Genomic DNA, 13,609 nt, shown 5'->3' with positions numbered 1-13,609 from the left:
AGGCTCACTGCTGTGAGGCCCGGCTTTCGGGGCTGCGCCTTCTCCTGGGTGCTCTTCTGTGGGAGCCCCTCAACATGCTTCTTTATCATGGAGCAGGTCTGGAGGCTCCTGTCCCTGTCCTGAGGCCTATGGAACTAGGGACCACCTTCAGTAACATGACTAGAGCGGGGCACGGGTGGGTGGGCAGGGGATGGCGGGGAGAACGCAGGGATGCTGGGCACTGGTGCTGTCCCCAGGTAGGGTCCGTGAGTGAGGCCTACCAGATGCTGTCCTTGTCAGCCACGGCGATACATGGTGTGAAGGGGTGGAACTTGACCACGGAGGGGACACCAGGATTCCTGTTCAGAAATATCTGGTCGTCCAGTCTGGTGATGCCTGCCGGGGGGTGGGGGGGAAGCAGGATGAGCCAGGGCTGGCTTGTAGACCGCAATACCCACATGTTTTAGAAAGGCCAGTGTCAATGCTTGTGTCTGGGGGCCGGGAGAGGCACAAAGGAGACCAAGGCAAAGCAGGATCCAGGGAGGGGGCCAGAGCACACCCCAGGAGGCAGCATCCCAGGGGCAGGGGTGCTCTGCTCACAGCAGAGCCCCTGGCTCAGAGCTGATGCTGGCAAGTGCTCCATCAAGGCCCTCAGGCCAGACGGCAGCAGTGTTCATGGCAGTGCAGATCTGTGGCTGAGGGGTCTAGGAAGGGTGTATGGATTCAGAATGAAGCCCCAGGGCTCAGGCCTGGGACAGGGGCAGCCACCACCTGCACCACATTCAAGGGGTCTTCCAGTCCAGAGAGAGGCTAGCCAGGAGTCCATGACCAGAGGACACAGACTCACAAGGCTAGCCAGAGAGGGTGTGGGTTCCTCACCAGGCCTCACACCAGCACAAGGAAATACCCGCTTAGGGCTTTGCAAGAGCCCACCTGAGAAACAACCAGAAGAGGCAAGAGACGCAGTTGGGACGGGCTGAGATATGCTTCTGTTGGACAACGGGGGTTTGCTTGGACCAGGTGCGGGGCCCTAGCAGGTGACTCTTCTGCACAGCCCTGAGGAGAAAGGCAGCAAGGCCAGCTCTGACCACAGACTCCTGTGTGCCCTGGCATCTGGGTGCTTTGGGGACCACATGCCTCCTTAGCTGGCGAGACCATCTCCAGGGTGGACAGAGAAAAGCCGGTGGCTCTGTGTAGCTGTGCTGGTGTGGAGCAGCGGGGGAGCCCAGCAGGAGGGCAGCCCCCACCTGGGCACAGCTGATCTGCTGTGGGTGGCTGGGCTGACTTTGGCTGTGGGTCTTACACGGCAGCCTCCTTCCCTTGCCCATGCCCTATGCTGTTCAGGTGGCCCTGAGACCACAGTGCCAAGGGCTGCAACCACAGAATGTCGGCACTGCTCAGTGTTCAGCTGAGTGAGTGGCTCGGCCAACTCCTCCATCTTCCAACTCTTCTTTTTTTTCTCCTTCTTTTTGGCACCAGAGACAGAACTTAGGGGTGCTTAACCACTGAGCTACATCCCCAGCCTTTTTTATTTTTTGAGACATGGTCTCACTAAATTGCTCAGGCTGGTTTTGAACCTTTGATCCTCCTGCCTGAGCCTCCCAAGCAGCTGGGATTACAGGTGTGCGCTGACTCTTCTTTCTTAAGTCAGCAAGCAACAGAGGCCGCACTAAGGAGAAGAGAGTGGTCTGTGGTGGGAGGGCTCTGCCCAGGCGAAGGGCGTGTGTCGGTGGAGCCAGCTGCTGTAGCCTGAGATGCCTCCTTCTCACCCAGGGAGTTTCCTTTTCTTTTTGTAAGAGAGAGCCAAAATAGTGGGCATGGCTTTGAGCACTGAAAGATGAAGGGAGACATCTAAAAGCAAACACAGAACCGAGCTGAGGAAGTGGAAGCTGGCGAAGGCAGAGGCGGGGTCGCCTTGGGTGGCCTTTCCTGGCTCCTGTCCTCTGGCAACGACTGTGCTTCTCCTGTTGACTGCGTTCAGCCACAGGCACTGCATTTCTACTTACTGTTTACATCTTCCCTAGCATACAGGTGGCTCTCAAATAAAAACAGGCACAGCGCGCCCCAGTGCTGAGCTGGCGGTGCCTGGAGAGGGTGAGACTCTGCTCACCTTAGCGGCTCTCAGGCCATGTCCACGGCGTCTCCCTGCCGTGTGTGCTGCCGTTTCCAGCAGACCACCAGCCCCTCTCCTGTGTTTTTGACAAATATCCTTTTTTTTTTTTTTGGTCACAAACACTGGAAAAGGGAATTCCTAACTGGTTTATAAAGATATTGTTCTTTTTATGTCTAGAAATCTTGCTTTTTGTTTCATGACCAGAAATGCCAGTCACATACCACCTCTACAGCTGGGACCAACTGCTGGTATGAGCAGCTTGAGGTCCCCGGCCCAGCCACTCTGTGGGCAAGGGTGCCCGGCTGTGAGGTCAGGGGTGGGGGAGGCATGACCTCTGCATCCCAAGCCGTGGGCTTGCGCCCTGGGCTGAGGCTGCCTGGCTCTCATCCCTGCTGGCCCTCGGGGCCTCCTGCTCACTGCCTCCATGGGGGGCCGCCTGCAGCCCAGACCTGCTCTTGGGAGCTCCCTCTGCCAGTCCTCTGCAGTGGCGGCAGCCTGCGGTCCTCAGTCGCTCACTGCCTCCACCTCATGGTGCAAACGAGGTAGTTAGCAAGGGGGTGGTTTCTGGCATCTGTTGCTAATTTGGGAGGTTTAGTGCAAATGGGACTGAAAGCAGTTCGGGATGTACTTGAAGACCACTCCAAGGACCACGTGGAGATACTGGGTGAGGCCAGACCTGTATTTGTTTTCTGTTCCCAGGAAAGGACACCCTGTCATCTAGGGAGACATGGACCCCCAGGGCTTAAGAAGCACTTGTATCCTCCCTCTGGAAACACCACAGTGCAGAGGTCATGCTCCCCAAAAAGGCTGCCAGTAGCCAGGGCCTTGCTGACGGTCTCTCCTGGAGTGACCATGCCCATGGAAAGTGCAGTCCCAATAGCCCCTCTGCCCCGAGGCGCCCCTGTCCCCAAGCCAGGTCCTCCCTGCTCCCAGCTCCAGTCTGCACAAGCCTGCTGAAGGACTTAACTGCAAGGGGGGCACAGGGGTACTCTGGGTGTCAGCGGAGTGGGGGCTGAACAAGGCTGCACATGGGTCTGGCAGGTGGCTGCTCACAAGGCACCCTCCTGGGCCTTCTGCTCACCAGGGAGAACTGTGCGCATGCCCCGCCCCGCTGGCTGCTCTTACCCTTCTGGATGACCTGCTGCGCCTGCTTCCTGACGCGGGTGTTCCGCAGAAACCGCCATTCCCGCTCCTTGCGGATCTGGCTCTCCAGGTCGTGTTCTTCAGGGATCTTCAATGACAGAAAACATCCAATTACACTCAGCAACTTGAAAACGGTCACTGTGCCCATAAGAAGGATGTCTTTCCCAGAAGAGGCAGCTCAGGGCCACGCCTGCAGGGTGCTCTCCATCCACGCCTGGGCTGGGTGACCCTCTAGCCCAGCTGGCTGAGGGCATGGCTAACAGCTGCAGGGTGCAAGCTGAGACCCAGGAAGTGCCTCCCAGCCTGCGCCAGGCCAGAGGCCACGCTGGCTTGGACGATGAGACCATCCATGAGATGTGGGAGTGTTCTGCACCTCACACCCAGGGTGGACCCGCTGGTTCCATTGGGAAGTCCTCCAAGATAGGCGTTAAGTAAAGGAGATCAAGGCCTGCTTCCTCCTGGCTCAGGGAGCAGAGGCAGGACCTCCCACAGCAGCCAGGGCCAGTCAGGACGGCCATGTGGGTCAAGAGCACATGTGTGTCACTCTAAAAGCTGCTCCTGAGGAGAAGTTCGAGGATAAAGGGCACTGAGCAAGACGGCCAGGCTTGCGTCCCTGTGTGCATGGCCCAGCAATGGGAAAGCCACACACAGAGAACACAGGAGGCTTGATGGCTCTCGATGACCATGCGGCAGCTCTCTCTGCCTGGCATCCCTGTGTGGGCAGGGGGCCCACGGCTTGTTCTCCAGCATTTTATCACTGTGTTTTTCTTCTTAAAAATCACAAAACATAAGCCCAACAAAAAAAGCAACAACAAAAAGGAGGACATCCAAACCCAGCAACAGGAAGAGGTACCCAGGGCTCCCTGGCTCGGGCCAGCCAAGGATCGGCCCCAGGATGGCAGGGGTGGGTTGTGGATTCATTTTTTTTTTTTTTTAGAGAGAATTTTTAATATTTCTTTTTTAGTTCTCGGTGGACACAACATCTTTGCTGGTATGTGGTGCTGAGGATAGAACCCGGGCCGCACGCATGCCAGGCGAGCGCGCTACCGCTTGAGCCACATCCCCAGGCCCTGGGTTGTGGATTCATAATAATGGGTTTCTTTTGTGACAATCCAGAGCTTATTCGGAAAAAAAAAAAAAAAAAAAAAAAAACAAATGACCAGAAATGTAGAGCAATAACAAGGAGAAACCTGGAGAACGAGTGAAGCCCGTGCAGAGGAGGCAAACTGGAGAAGGAGGCCTCGTAGGTGCTGAGGGGACGTGAGGGGACCGAGTTCCAGGCCCCTGACCAGCTCTCTGTGGTGGGGGCACCTGGAGTGCATCTGAGGTGGCCAGGCCATCTCCAACCAGCAGCATCGAGAGTCTCCAGGCCCCAGACTGCAGCTTCCCCCAGGCGAGCCCTCGGAGGGGAGCCTGCAGGCCCACAGATGGAGGGTAAGAAAGGACAGAGGAGGTGCAGGGAGAGGCAGGGAGACGGTGGGTGGGCAGAGAGATGGGAGGGCGAGCTGAGGACAGTGGCACCAACTGCTGGGGACACTTCAGGACAGAAAAGAGGAAGTTGGCCAAGAGACTATTGTCCTTTGTGGTGGTTCTTAATCCCTGCTGTCCCTCTTCCTGTGTCCCTCTGGGAGAAAGCGCTCTGGTAAACAGGAGGGAGGAGCTCCTGGGGGCTGTGGGTGGCGGAACAGCGCTGCTACGTGATTAGGATCATGACACCGCGACTTTGGCACCTCTTGGCTTCTCCTCAGACAGAAACCAATTACAGCTCTGCAGCCTCCCACAGAGGTGCGACAGCTGAAAGCCAGGAAGCCAGCTCCTTTCCGGTTGCAAAAAATGGGAAAACCAAATAGAAACCCTTGGGCTTGTGATCTGAGGAAGATGAGGGGTCCCAGAAGGCTGTGGGGCAGCAACTGGGGGCATGTCACAGAAGGGTCCTGGCAGGAGAACCCGCACATCTTGCAGCTGGGCCTCATTTTCAGACCTTTGCATTTAAAAAGGCTCAAGGGGCTGGGGTTGTAGCTCAGTGGAAGAGTGCTTGCCTCCTACGTGTGAGGCACTGGGTTCGATTCCTAGCACCACATATAAATAAGCAAATAAAACAAAGGTTCATCAACAACTAAAAATAAGTATTAAAAAAAAAGGCTCAAGGGGTGAGGGATGCGATCCAGAACAGGAACAGGACTGTGGAGAATGGCGAGGCTGGGTAAAGCTCAGGGGAGAGGGACCTGCTGGAAGGACACTGGTGCTCTTCCAGGGGCTGAGCCCTCAGGTCGACACACCAGACATGGGGGAGTACGTGACCCAGTTCCAACCCTCCATCCTTTACAAGAAGCCACACAGTGTGTTTGCCGCTGTAGCAGGCAGCAGTGCCCACTGACTCCACATCCTGCCTGAGCCCCTCCAGGAGCACTGCTGGAGGGGGCCTGTCGGACCCCTGGAGCGCACGACGTCTATACCAACAACAAGGGTCCTTACCTCACTGGCTGTGCTTTTCCTTAAGTATGACCTCGCGTAAGAGAAGAGAGCGCCTATCCCCTAGAGTGTGGCTCACAGAGATCCAATGCACCTCCTCTAGACAGTTGTGGGTTTTGCAAATTCCAGGATCCTAGAACCAGCCCTGCTCAGGACAGAGACAGTTCCTGCATCCCTAACGAGACCTCCCTTCAGCCCCAGGCCCTGGCAACCCCTGGCCTGTTTTCCAACCCTGTTGTGCCTGTTCCGGGAGCTGTGTGAAGGGACCACTCCATTCGGGCCTGTGATGGCCCTGCTGCTGTGCGTACCAGCAGCCCTCTGGGACTCGTCTGCTGACTGGTAGCCCTTGCATGGCTGTGTTGGCTCCTCTGTCTGCTGGGGGTGTGCGTCTGAGTTGCTTCTAGCTTTGGTGACTATGTACATGGCCACTGTGAGATCCACATATAGGTTTCTGCATGAACTTCTTAGGTTCCTCTGTGGGTTGCTGGGGTGTGCTCCTAACTTTATGAGAAGCAGCCAAATGTCCCCCAAGTGCCTACACACCCGTGTTGGCCAAGAAGGGGCACGCCAGTGGCTTCCCATCCCTGGCTAGTCCAATCTTGCCTTGAGTGCAGGTCGGTTCTGCGGTGGTCCTCCGTGTGATCATCTGCCACTTGTGTGTCTCACCTGGGCAAGGACCATGCAAGTCTTTCGCCACCATTCTTTAACTGGGCTGCATTTTCCCAGTTGTGGGATTCTGAGAGTTCTTATGCATACCACATGCAAGTCTGTGTCAGATGTAGGCTTGGCAGTTTTCAGTCATTGCCTGTCTTTCCTTTTCTCAATGGTATGTTTCAAAGCTAGTGTTTGATTTTGATGTAGTTCAGTGTGCCACTAGACCGTGTGGCTTATGCCTCCTGTATCTTAATGCAAAGTCAGGAAGGTTCTCTTGTTCCTTCTAGAGGTTCTAAGGTCAGGAGTCTTGCAGTTGGGGTGTTCACTTTGTGTAGCTGGTGTGCAGGGGTGAAGTGTGGAGCGAAGCCCTTTCTTGGGACATAGCACTGCTTGCTGAAAACTTCATTGAACGGCACTGTTTTCACACATTCCTTGAGAGTCAACTGAACATGTCTGTGCAGATCTACTTCTGGGCTCTCTGTTCTGTCCTGTTCATCTGTGTGTCTGTTTTGCCCCAATCCCACACTGTTCTGATCAACTTTACACAGGGTCTTGACATCAGAGTGTGAAGCATCTAATTCTCCTTCAATTTCAATGTTCTAAGGTCATTTTAGTTTCTTTGCTGTTTCCTACAGATTTCATAATAAGCTTGTCAATTTTTTAAAAATTTCATTAGAATGTCGACTGGGACGGCCTGCGTCTACCATCAGCCGAGGGAGTTCTGGCATCTCCACATCACTGTCTTCAGGTCCATGTACGTGGTCCCCATTTATTTAGGTCTTCTCTGATTTCTTCCATCAGTGTTCATCAATTTTAGCATATGGATTTCCTTTTAAATTTATACCTAGGTTTTTGTGGTGCTTTTACAAATGGTACTGTTTTGGAGCTTTTTGTAAGCAGTACTAGTTACTTCTTATAGAAATGCCATTGATTATACATAATACCTGTATTCTGCAAACTTTTACTAAACTCACCACAGCTCCTTTTGTAGATTATCTGTAACTTTTTAGACACAAATAACGTCCGAGAACAGAGAGGGTTCTTTCTACCCTTCCTATCTGCAAGCATGTGTTTCCTTCTATGCCTCCCTGCCGTCCAGGACCTCTGGTAGGCTATTAAACGGTGGGATGAGATGGCCTGGCCTTGCCCCTGATTTTAGAGAAGAGGCACCCAGTCCTGTGCTGAGTGCCCTGAAGAGCACTGCTGGGCAGGTGTCCTTTACTCCTAGCTGGTGAGTTCTTACCATGAATGGCTTGAGGTGACCATGTGGCTCTTCTTCAGTCTCTGCTGAGCCAGCTTTGTCTCATGGGGAGAGGGCCCACCTGGTCACCACGGCATTGCTGCTGCTTTGGACTTGTGGATGTCACTCTGAGGATTTGGCCATGTTCACAAGAGACGTTGGTTTTCAGCTGTCATTCCTGTGATTCTTGGTCTGATTCTAGTGGGAGAGGAACGCTATCTTCCCAGAACGAGTTGGGGAGTGTTCTCTCTTTCACTTTCTGTGTAAAGTGGGTATGTCCCTTTCCATAAAGGTTTGGTGTAATTTCAGTGAACTCCTCAGGTCTAGAGCTTTCTTCACTGAAAGGTCTTTAATTACCAATCTCTGTAGTTGGGGGAGTTAGCTGTGAAGCCACTTTTGTGGGAAGGTCATCTGAGATGTAAGAAGGTGCCCAGGGTTGCCATGGAAATGAAGAATGCGGGCTGCAGAGTATAGCCGTGGACCATCAGGAGGGGGAGGAGACCTCAGGAGTGAGTGCACACCTGTACTCGAGGTGACCTCCACTTCCTCTGTTTCTGTTTTCCCAGCTCTTACTAATGCACCTGAAGAACCAGCTTCTTGGATGCAGATCTAACTGATGGCAGGGCAAGTTCTGCGAGGACCCTCAGGGCCCACGGCGGTGTTCTGAGCACAGGTCGGGGCGTGAGGGCCATGTTCCTTATGCAGGGAGCACCAAGGGGGTCGCTGCTCAGCTGGGGTCCAGCTCTACTCCACAGGTAGTGCCTTGAAATAACTTTACCATCTCTTCAAGCTCTTTTTCTAATCAAAATTATATTTTAACCTGTTTTAAGTTATAAAACTAATAAATGTTTTTCTAAAAATTTCAAGTCACCCAGAAGTTTATAATACAAACCCAGTCCCTGTCCCTGACTCCTCCACTTCCAGATGACTAGCGGCTGGGCTCGTGGACAGCTGCGGCATGTGCCCCAGGCTCCCAGAGGCACACATGGATCGCACGGAGCACGGAGCTCTACTACACAGAGGCAGCATTTTGAATGAACTCTCATGTTGACTTTGGCTATTACAAGCAACGCAAATCCAAATGTGGTGAGTGTCTTTGGGCAGATGTTAATACACATGTATCTCAGAGGTTTTAAGTCCTCAGAGCAGGACTGCTGGTTTTGAGAGCATGCGCACTGGCAAGTCTTTCTCTCCTTCTGGTTTTTTTTTTTTGGCAGCACAGGGGACTGAACCCAGGGTGCTCTACCACTGAGCTACACTACCAATCCTTTTAAAAACATGTGAGATTGGGTCTAGGTTGCCCAGGCAAGCCTCAACTTGCCCCGTCACTGGGATCACAGGCGCACACCCCCGCGTGGGCTCTTTCAGGATTCTGACAGCCGTGGCCAAGTGCTGCTGTGGAGGCGGTGTTGCCCACATAGCCACAGCACCAGGGCACCTGTGGCCCTGCCCCTTTGCGAACCAACCTTGGGATAGAATCAGTCTTTGAAATCTGCCAACTGAGAAAAAAAAAGTCATATTACTTTTATAATCAGAACAAAATTCAATAAATCTTTTTCTCTAAGCAGAGAGCAGACAGTTTTTAACTGGGCTCTGTGGTCCTGTGGTAGGCACGAGCTTTGACAGACCACGCTGCGGGGAGGAAAGCTGCCTCCTCAGCTGAAGGTGAGCCACACCATGACAAGGTCCTCTGGTGGCACAGACCTCTAAGAAACTGATCCGAGTGGTGAGGGCCCGGCAGGAGCTGCCACGGGGGCCACGTCCTGGGTCCTCATCCCACTCACCATCTGGACACCCTGCTGTCACTGTGGGCCACATCTTGTTCCCTGGTGAATGCTCAGTTCTGTACGCAGTCTGATGTAGTCTGGGGTTTGGGTTCCTCACTCCTCTTGATCCAATCTTGGCCTTAGAACTATTTTTATTGGGCTGGGGCTGCAGCTCAGTGGTGAAGCACTTGCCTAGCACGTGTGAGGCACTGGGTTTGATTCTCAGCACCGCGTACAAATAAATGAATAAAATAAAGGTCCAACAACAGCTAAATATATACACACACACACACACATACACAAAAAAAGCCCTATTTTTAGTTTACCTGTGAAGAAGCAGGCAACTAAAAAAGTTCTTAATGCATTTCATCACACAAACATGCCACTAGATGATGAATTAAATTAATAAAAAGAATGCCCAAAGGCCCACCATCCAGAAAAGGAGAAAATGTTCCTGAAAAAATCACAAGAAAAAACTGCCCCGCTCCCTCTTGTGCAGTCAGAAAGGTTTCTAATCCCTGTGAAGGAAAGCCACATTAGTCCCTAGCCCTAAGACTTTGGTCGCCAAGGTGTGATGGACACACTGACAATGAGGGTGACTGTGCTCTCAACCAGGACTGGACAGCGGTCATTCCAAGCTGCACCCACTGACAGCGTGTGCTCGCATACCTGGCAGGGTCAGCGGAAAACAGCGGCTTACTTATTCCACAACTACTGCCTGCTGCCTCTGAGTGGGGCAGGAGTCCTGCAGGGGCCCCTCAGCTACTCTCATCTGCAGTGTCCAAGCCTCCGACCTCCCGTGGGAGGGAACTCAGACACTCCTGCAGCTGGTGATGGTCCCAGGGTGGACACTGGCCTCAGGTGCATGGAAGCAGCGCTCAACACTGCTGCGGGAAGCACTCCTGGCAGGACCAGTCGCTTTACAGCCCTCACTGCTGGGAACCTGCCCCGCCCCTGCATGCTGGGGCGGCTCCCGCTCCGTGGTGCCCAGGAGAAAAGCCAACCCTTCGGAAAACGTCAGTTTATCCCAAGTTCAAGAGAAACATGCTCTGGGCACTAGACCATTCCTCCTTCATCTTACATCGATGATGGAGAAGAGGCAGCATCCAAGCACTGCCTGAAGAGCTGCTCACTGCCTTCCAGAAACAACCACCACGGCCACCACGGCCACCACATCCACCACCACCATGCAGTAATAAGGGCAGGCCTCCAGGTCCTCAGCTACCTTCCAAAAGTCACCCCCCCCCCCCCAGGCCTGTTTCAGGAAGCCAACCTCTGCTACAGGTGAACGTGCTGGCTTCTGAACAGCGCTACCATGGCTCTAAGGACGGTTCTCTGTCTGCGCCAGGTCTAACTGGCTACCCTGCTTACTCAAGACTTGCATGGATGTTCACTCTGTAAGTTCCAGTGCCTGCTTTCTCCTTCCTGTCCTGCCTCTCGCTTTCCCCGCTGCACATACGCGTGCCAAGGCGCTGAGCCAGACTGCCCCAGCCCGTGTGTCACTGCAGCACAGGCTGCACTTGCAGTCAGGGTGGGTTTCTCTAGGACCGCCCTGGACACAGGGCAGCTTCATGCTCAGTACAAACTGCAGAAGGCAGGAATGTGCGAGGCAGAAACCAGCGCAGCGCCTCCAGGCCATGCCGACCGGCCCTCTGGGAGCTCGCACTCAGGTGCCGCACGCACAGCAAGGGCTAGGTTTTAGCCTGCTTTTTTTCCCCCCAAATCTTATCATGAGCATTTCCTTATGCCATTACTTATAAAGCTCACCAAACATTAAGTACTTTTCAGCCATTCAACCTTACTGAACACTAAGTGGATCCCAGTTCCATTCCTGAGTGGTACAGGGACCTTCTGCGTCTCTGATTATTTTCGTAAGGTAGCACCTAAGCAAACCAGCCGCAGGTTGAGGGGAATGGCTGCCGGGGGCTTCTGATGCTGACTGTGGAGCTTCTTTGTGGAACGACTGGGCCATTTTACACTCTCCGTTTAGAAATGGAATAGTGTACCCTGCTTTCCTCAGCAAGGGGCTCCAGGGACTGGGGCTTTGCTGCCACCACAGGTGCTAATGGTGAGGTTGTATTTTTAAAAAATATATATTTTTTTGATTTATTTGTTCTCTTTTATACGTGGTGCTGAGGATCGAAACTAGTGCCTCATGTGTGCTCGGCAAGCTCTCTACTGCTAAGCCACAACCCAGCCCCATGAGACTGTGTCTTAGGCCTGTGTCAGGTCCACTGGGGTGAGAGGGGAGCAGGGTGGAGCTGGGCCCAGAGAACAAGATGCACCCTTCGTTCTCAGGTGGCCACAGGAAGGAAGGGGAGAAGTCCAGGAATGTGCTCTATGCTCACGGGGACCATCACACTGGAAGTCATGCTGTTGGTAGACCCTGTTCCTCCTGCGTGGGAAGGGGGCTTGAACCAACAGCCACAGAGCCACCGTGAACACAGGACACATCTATGCTATGGCTGGAGTTGAATCAGACTCCAAAGCTGGTCCTGAGGAACAAGCCCGAACGTGCTGGTACTGGTCCAGCTAGCGCGGTCTTAGCATCCCCAGAGTGGAGTGTCACCAAGCACGGCCCTTGGAAGTTGTGTGGCCTTACCAATGAGGATGGAGTGACACCTGTGGCCTGGGACTGTGGCAAGGCAGCCAGCTCCTCCCTGAGAGGACAGGAGGGAAGCACAGCCTGCTCCTGGAGCTGTTCTGTCTTGCTGCTCAAGCACCCACCGTGACAGCAATGGGCACCACCTCCAAAGGCCACCAATGTGGCACAAAGGAGTCACAGAGGCCAGCAGTGAGGCTGGGGCAGCAGAGGGGACTCCCTGGGCCAGGGGCCAGGGGCCAGGGGCAGGACAGGGATTTGGCTGCCAGGATCACTGGGAAAGCGTGGAGGTCAGGCTCTGGAACCGCCCGCGCTGGGGACGCACCTTCATGACGGGCTGTGCGAAGTAGCGGGCGCTCCAGTCGCAGAAGCCTGTCTGCATGGCAGCGCAGACGAAGCTCTTGTGTCCAGCGGCATCATCGGCATCATCCGCAGTCTTCAGGGCACCAGGAAAGGGGAGGTTAGCCGGGAAAGGAAGGAGCAGTCTCACTGTCCCTCCCTCCCCACGTGCCTGTGGGAGGTCCTGGCTAGGGACAGAGGTCATGGACAGCTGGGCATGACTGCTAGGGACGGCCCCTCTGCCTCCCTCTCACTTGGGCATCCTGGTGACCAGGTGTCCCTGACCGTCTGGACAGGAACTGGGGGTCTGGATGAGAAGCAGGACCGGCATCTGCCCTGCTGCCCCTGGTTTGGCCAGTAGAGCCACGGCCCCTCTCCTGGGCCAATTCCCATGGCTGGCTTTGAGGGGCAGGTGGGCCTCGCATGGTTTATCAGTTCCTCAGTGCCTGGCCAGGGCTGCTCCCCTGGCTGAGCCCAGCTGGGTGTGGGTGGGCTGGGCTGCTGACCTCTGTGCCCTGATGCCAGGGGCCGCTATGAGCCCTGTGCTCTGGCTGTGTCCACCAGGTGCAGGGCGGCCCTGTGGGGAAGGCTGCAGCAGTCCCCTGGCGCCCCGGTGCTGGGGTGGGTTTAGGCCACTCACACCCCTCCTGGCACAGAGGAGCCTGGGTGGGGCCATGAGAGGTGCCCGCTTCCCGGAGAGCAGTGGCTTTGGCTCTGGTGAGCCCCAGGATGGGTCAGGTGGGGGCCACCACACTGCTGCACCTCTCTGCCCCCAGCTGGCATCAGGGCCCAGCCAGAAGGCTGAGCACTGACACGGAGAACTGCCGGTCACCACAAGGTAAGTCTGGGTCCAGGGCCAACCTGCAAGGCAGGGACTCTGGTGCCCCCTGGACAACAATGAGAGGGCCAGCTGCAGAGAGGCGCTCAGCACTGTGGGCGCCTGGGGCAGCCAGATGCCCTCAGCACGTCCTCCACACCCTTCTTTGGTCCTCCTGTCCTTGATGAGAAAGTGGCAAACAGCCTGGACAGGACGGGAGGCCTGGGTCAGCCACACTCCCATGGCTCTCAGCCTGGAGGGAAAGCACGGACTCACCCACCGGATCTCCTTTCCGCCGAGGAAAGAGGAGCAGGGTGCTGTGTGTGGAGTAACTGGAGGTTCATGGGAAGCAGACAGCCCCCAGCACCACACCAGAGCAGCTGCCACCTGAGAGGAGGCGTCGCTGCTCACCCAACAAAGGGAACGACAGGTCAGCTCACGGCTAGTGCTGTACCGTGGGGTCGCCAGGACTCGGGGACAAGAT

At 54.9% G+C, this 13,609-nt stretch overlaps 1 protein-coding gene across 1 annotated transcript in view; it reads right to left on the bottom strand.

The window, feature by feature from the left end:
- The window catches only part of Rptor (regulatory associated protein of MTOR complex 1), a 338,384-nt gene that overhangs the window by 14,976 nt on the left and 309,799 nt on the right, over positions 1 to 13,609 (bottom strand). The window contains exons 25-27 of the mRNA XM_077800527.1: positions 12,295 to 12,405; positions 3,218 to 3,323; positions 261 to 375 (exon numbers count right to left, since the gene is read on the bottom strand). Coding sequence (XP_077656653.1) covers positions 261 to 375; positions 3,218 to 3,323; positions 12,295 to 12,405 — 332 coding nt within the window. The remainder of the gene's footprint in view (positions 1 to 260; positions 376 to 3,217; positions 3,324 to 12,294; positions 12,406 to 13,609) is intronic.

The sequence above is a fragment of the Urocitellus parryii genome, chromosome 7, assembly GCF_045843805.1.
Source record: "Urocitellus parryii isolate mUroPar1 chromosome 7, mUroPar1.hap1, whole genome shotgun sequence".
Classification (NCBI taxonomy): Eukaryota; Metazoa; Chordata; class Mammalia; order Rodentia; family Sciuridae; genus Urocitellus; species Urocitellus parryii.
Note: the sequence above shows the minus strand (reverse complement) of the source record. Positions and strands in the feature narration are given on the sequence as shown.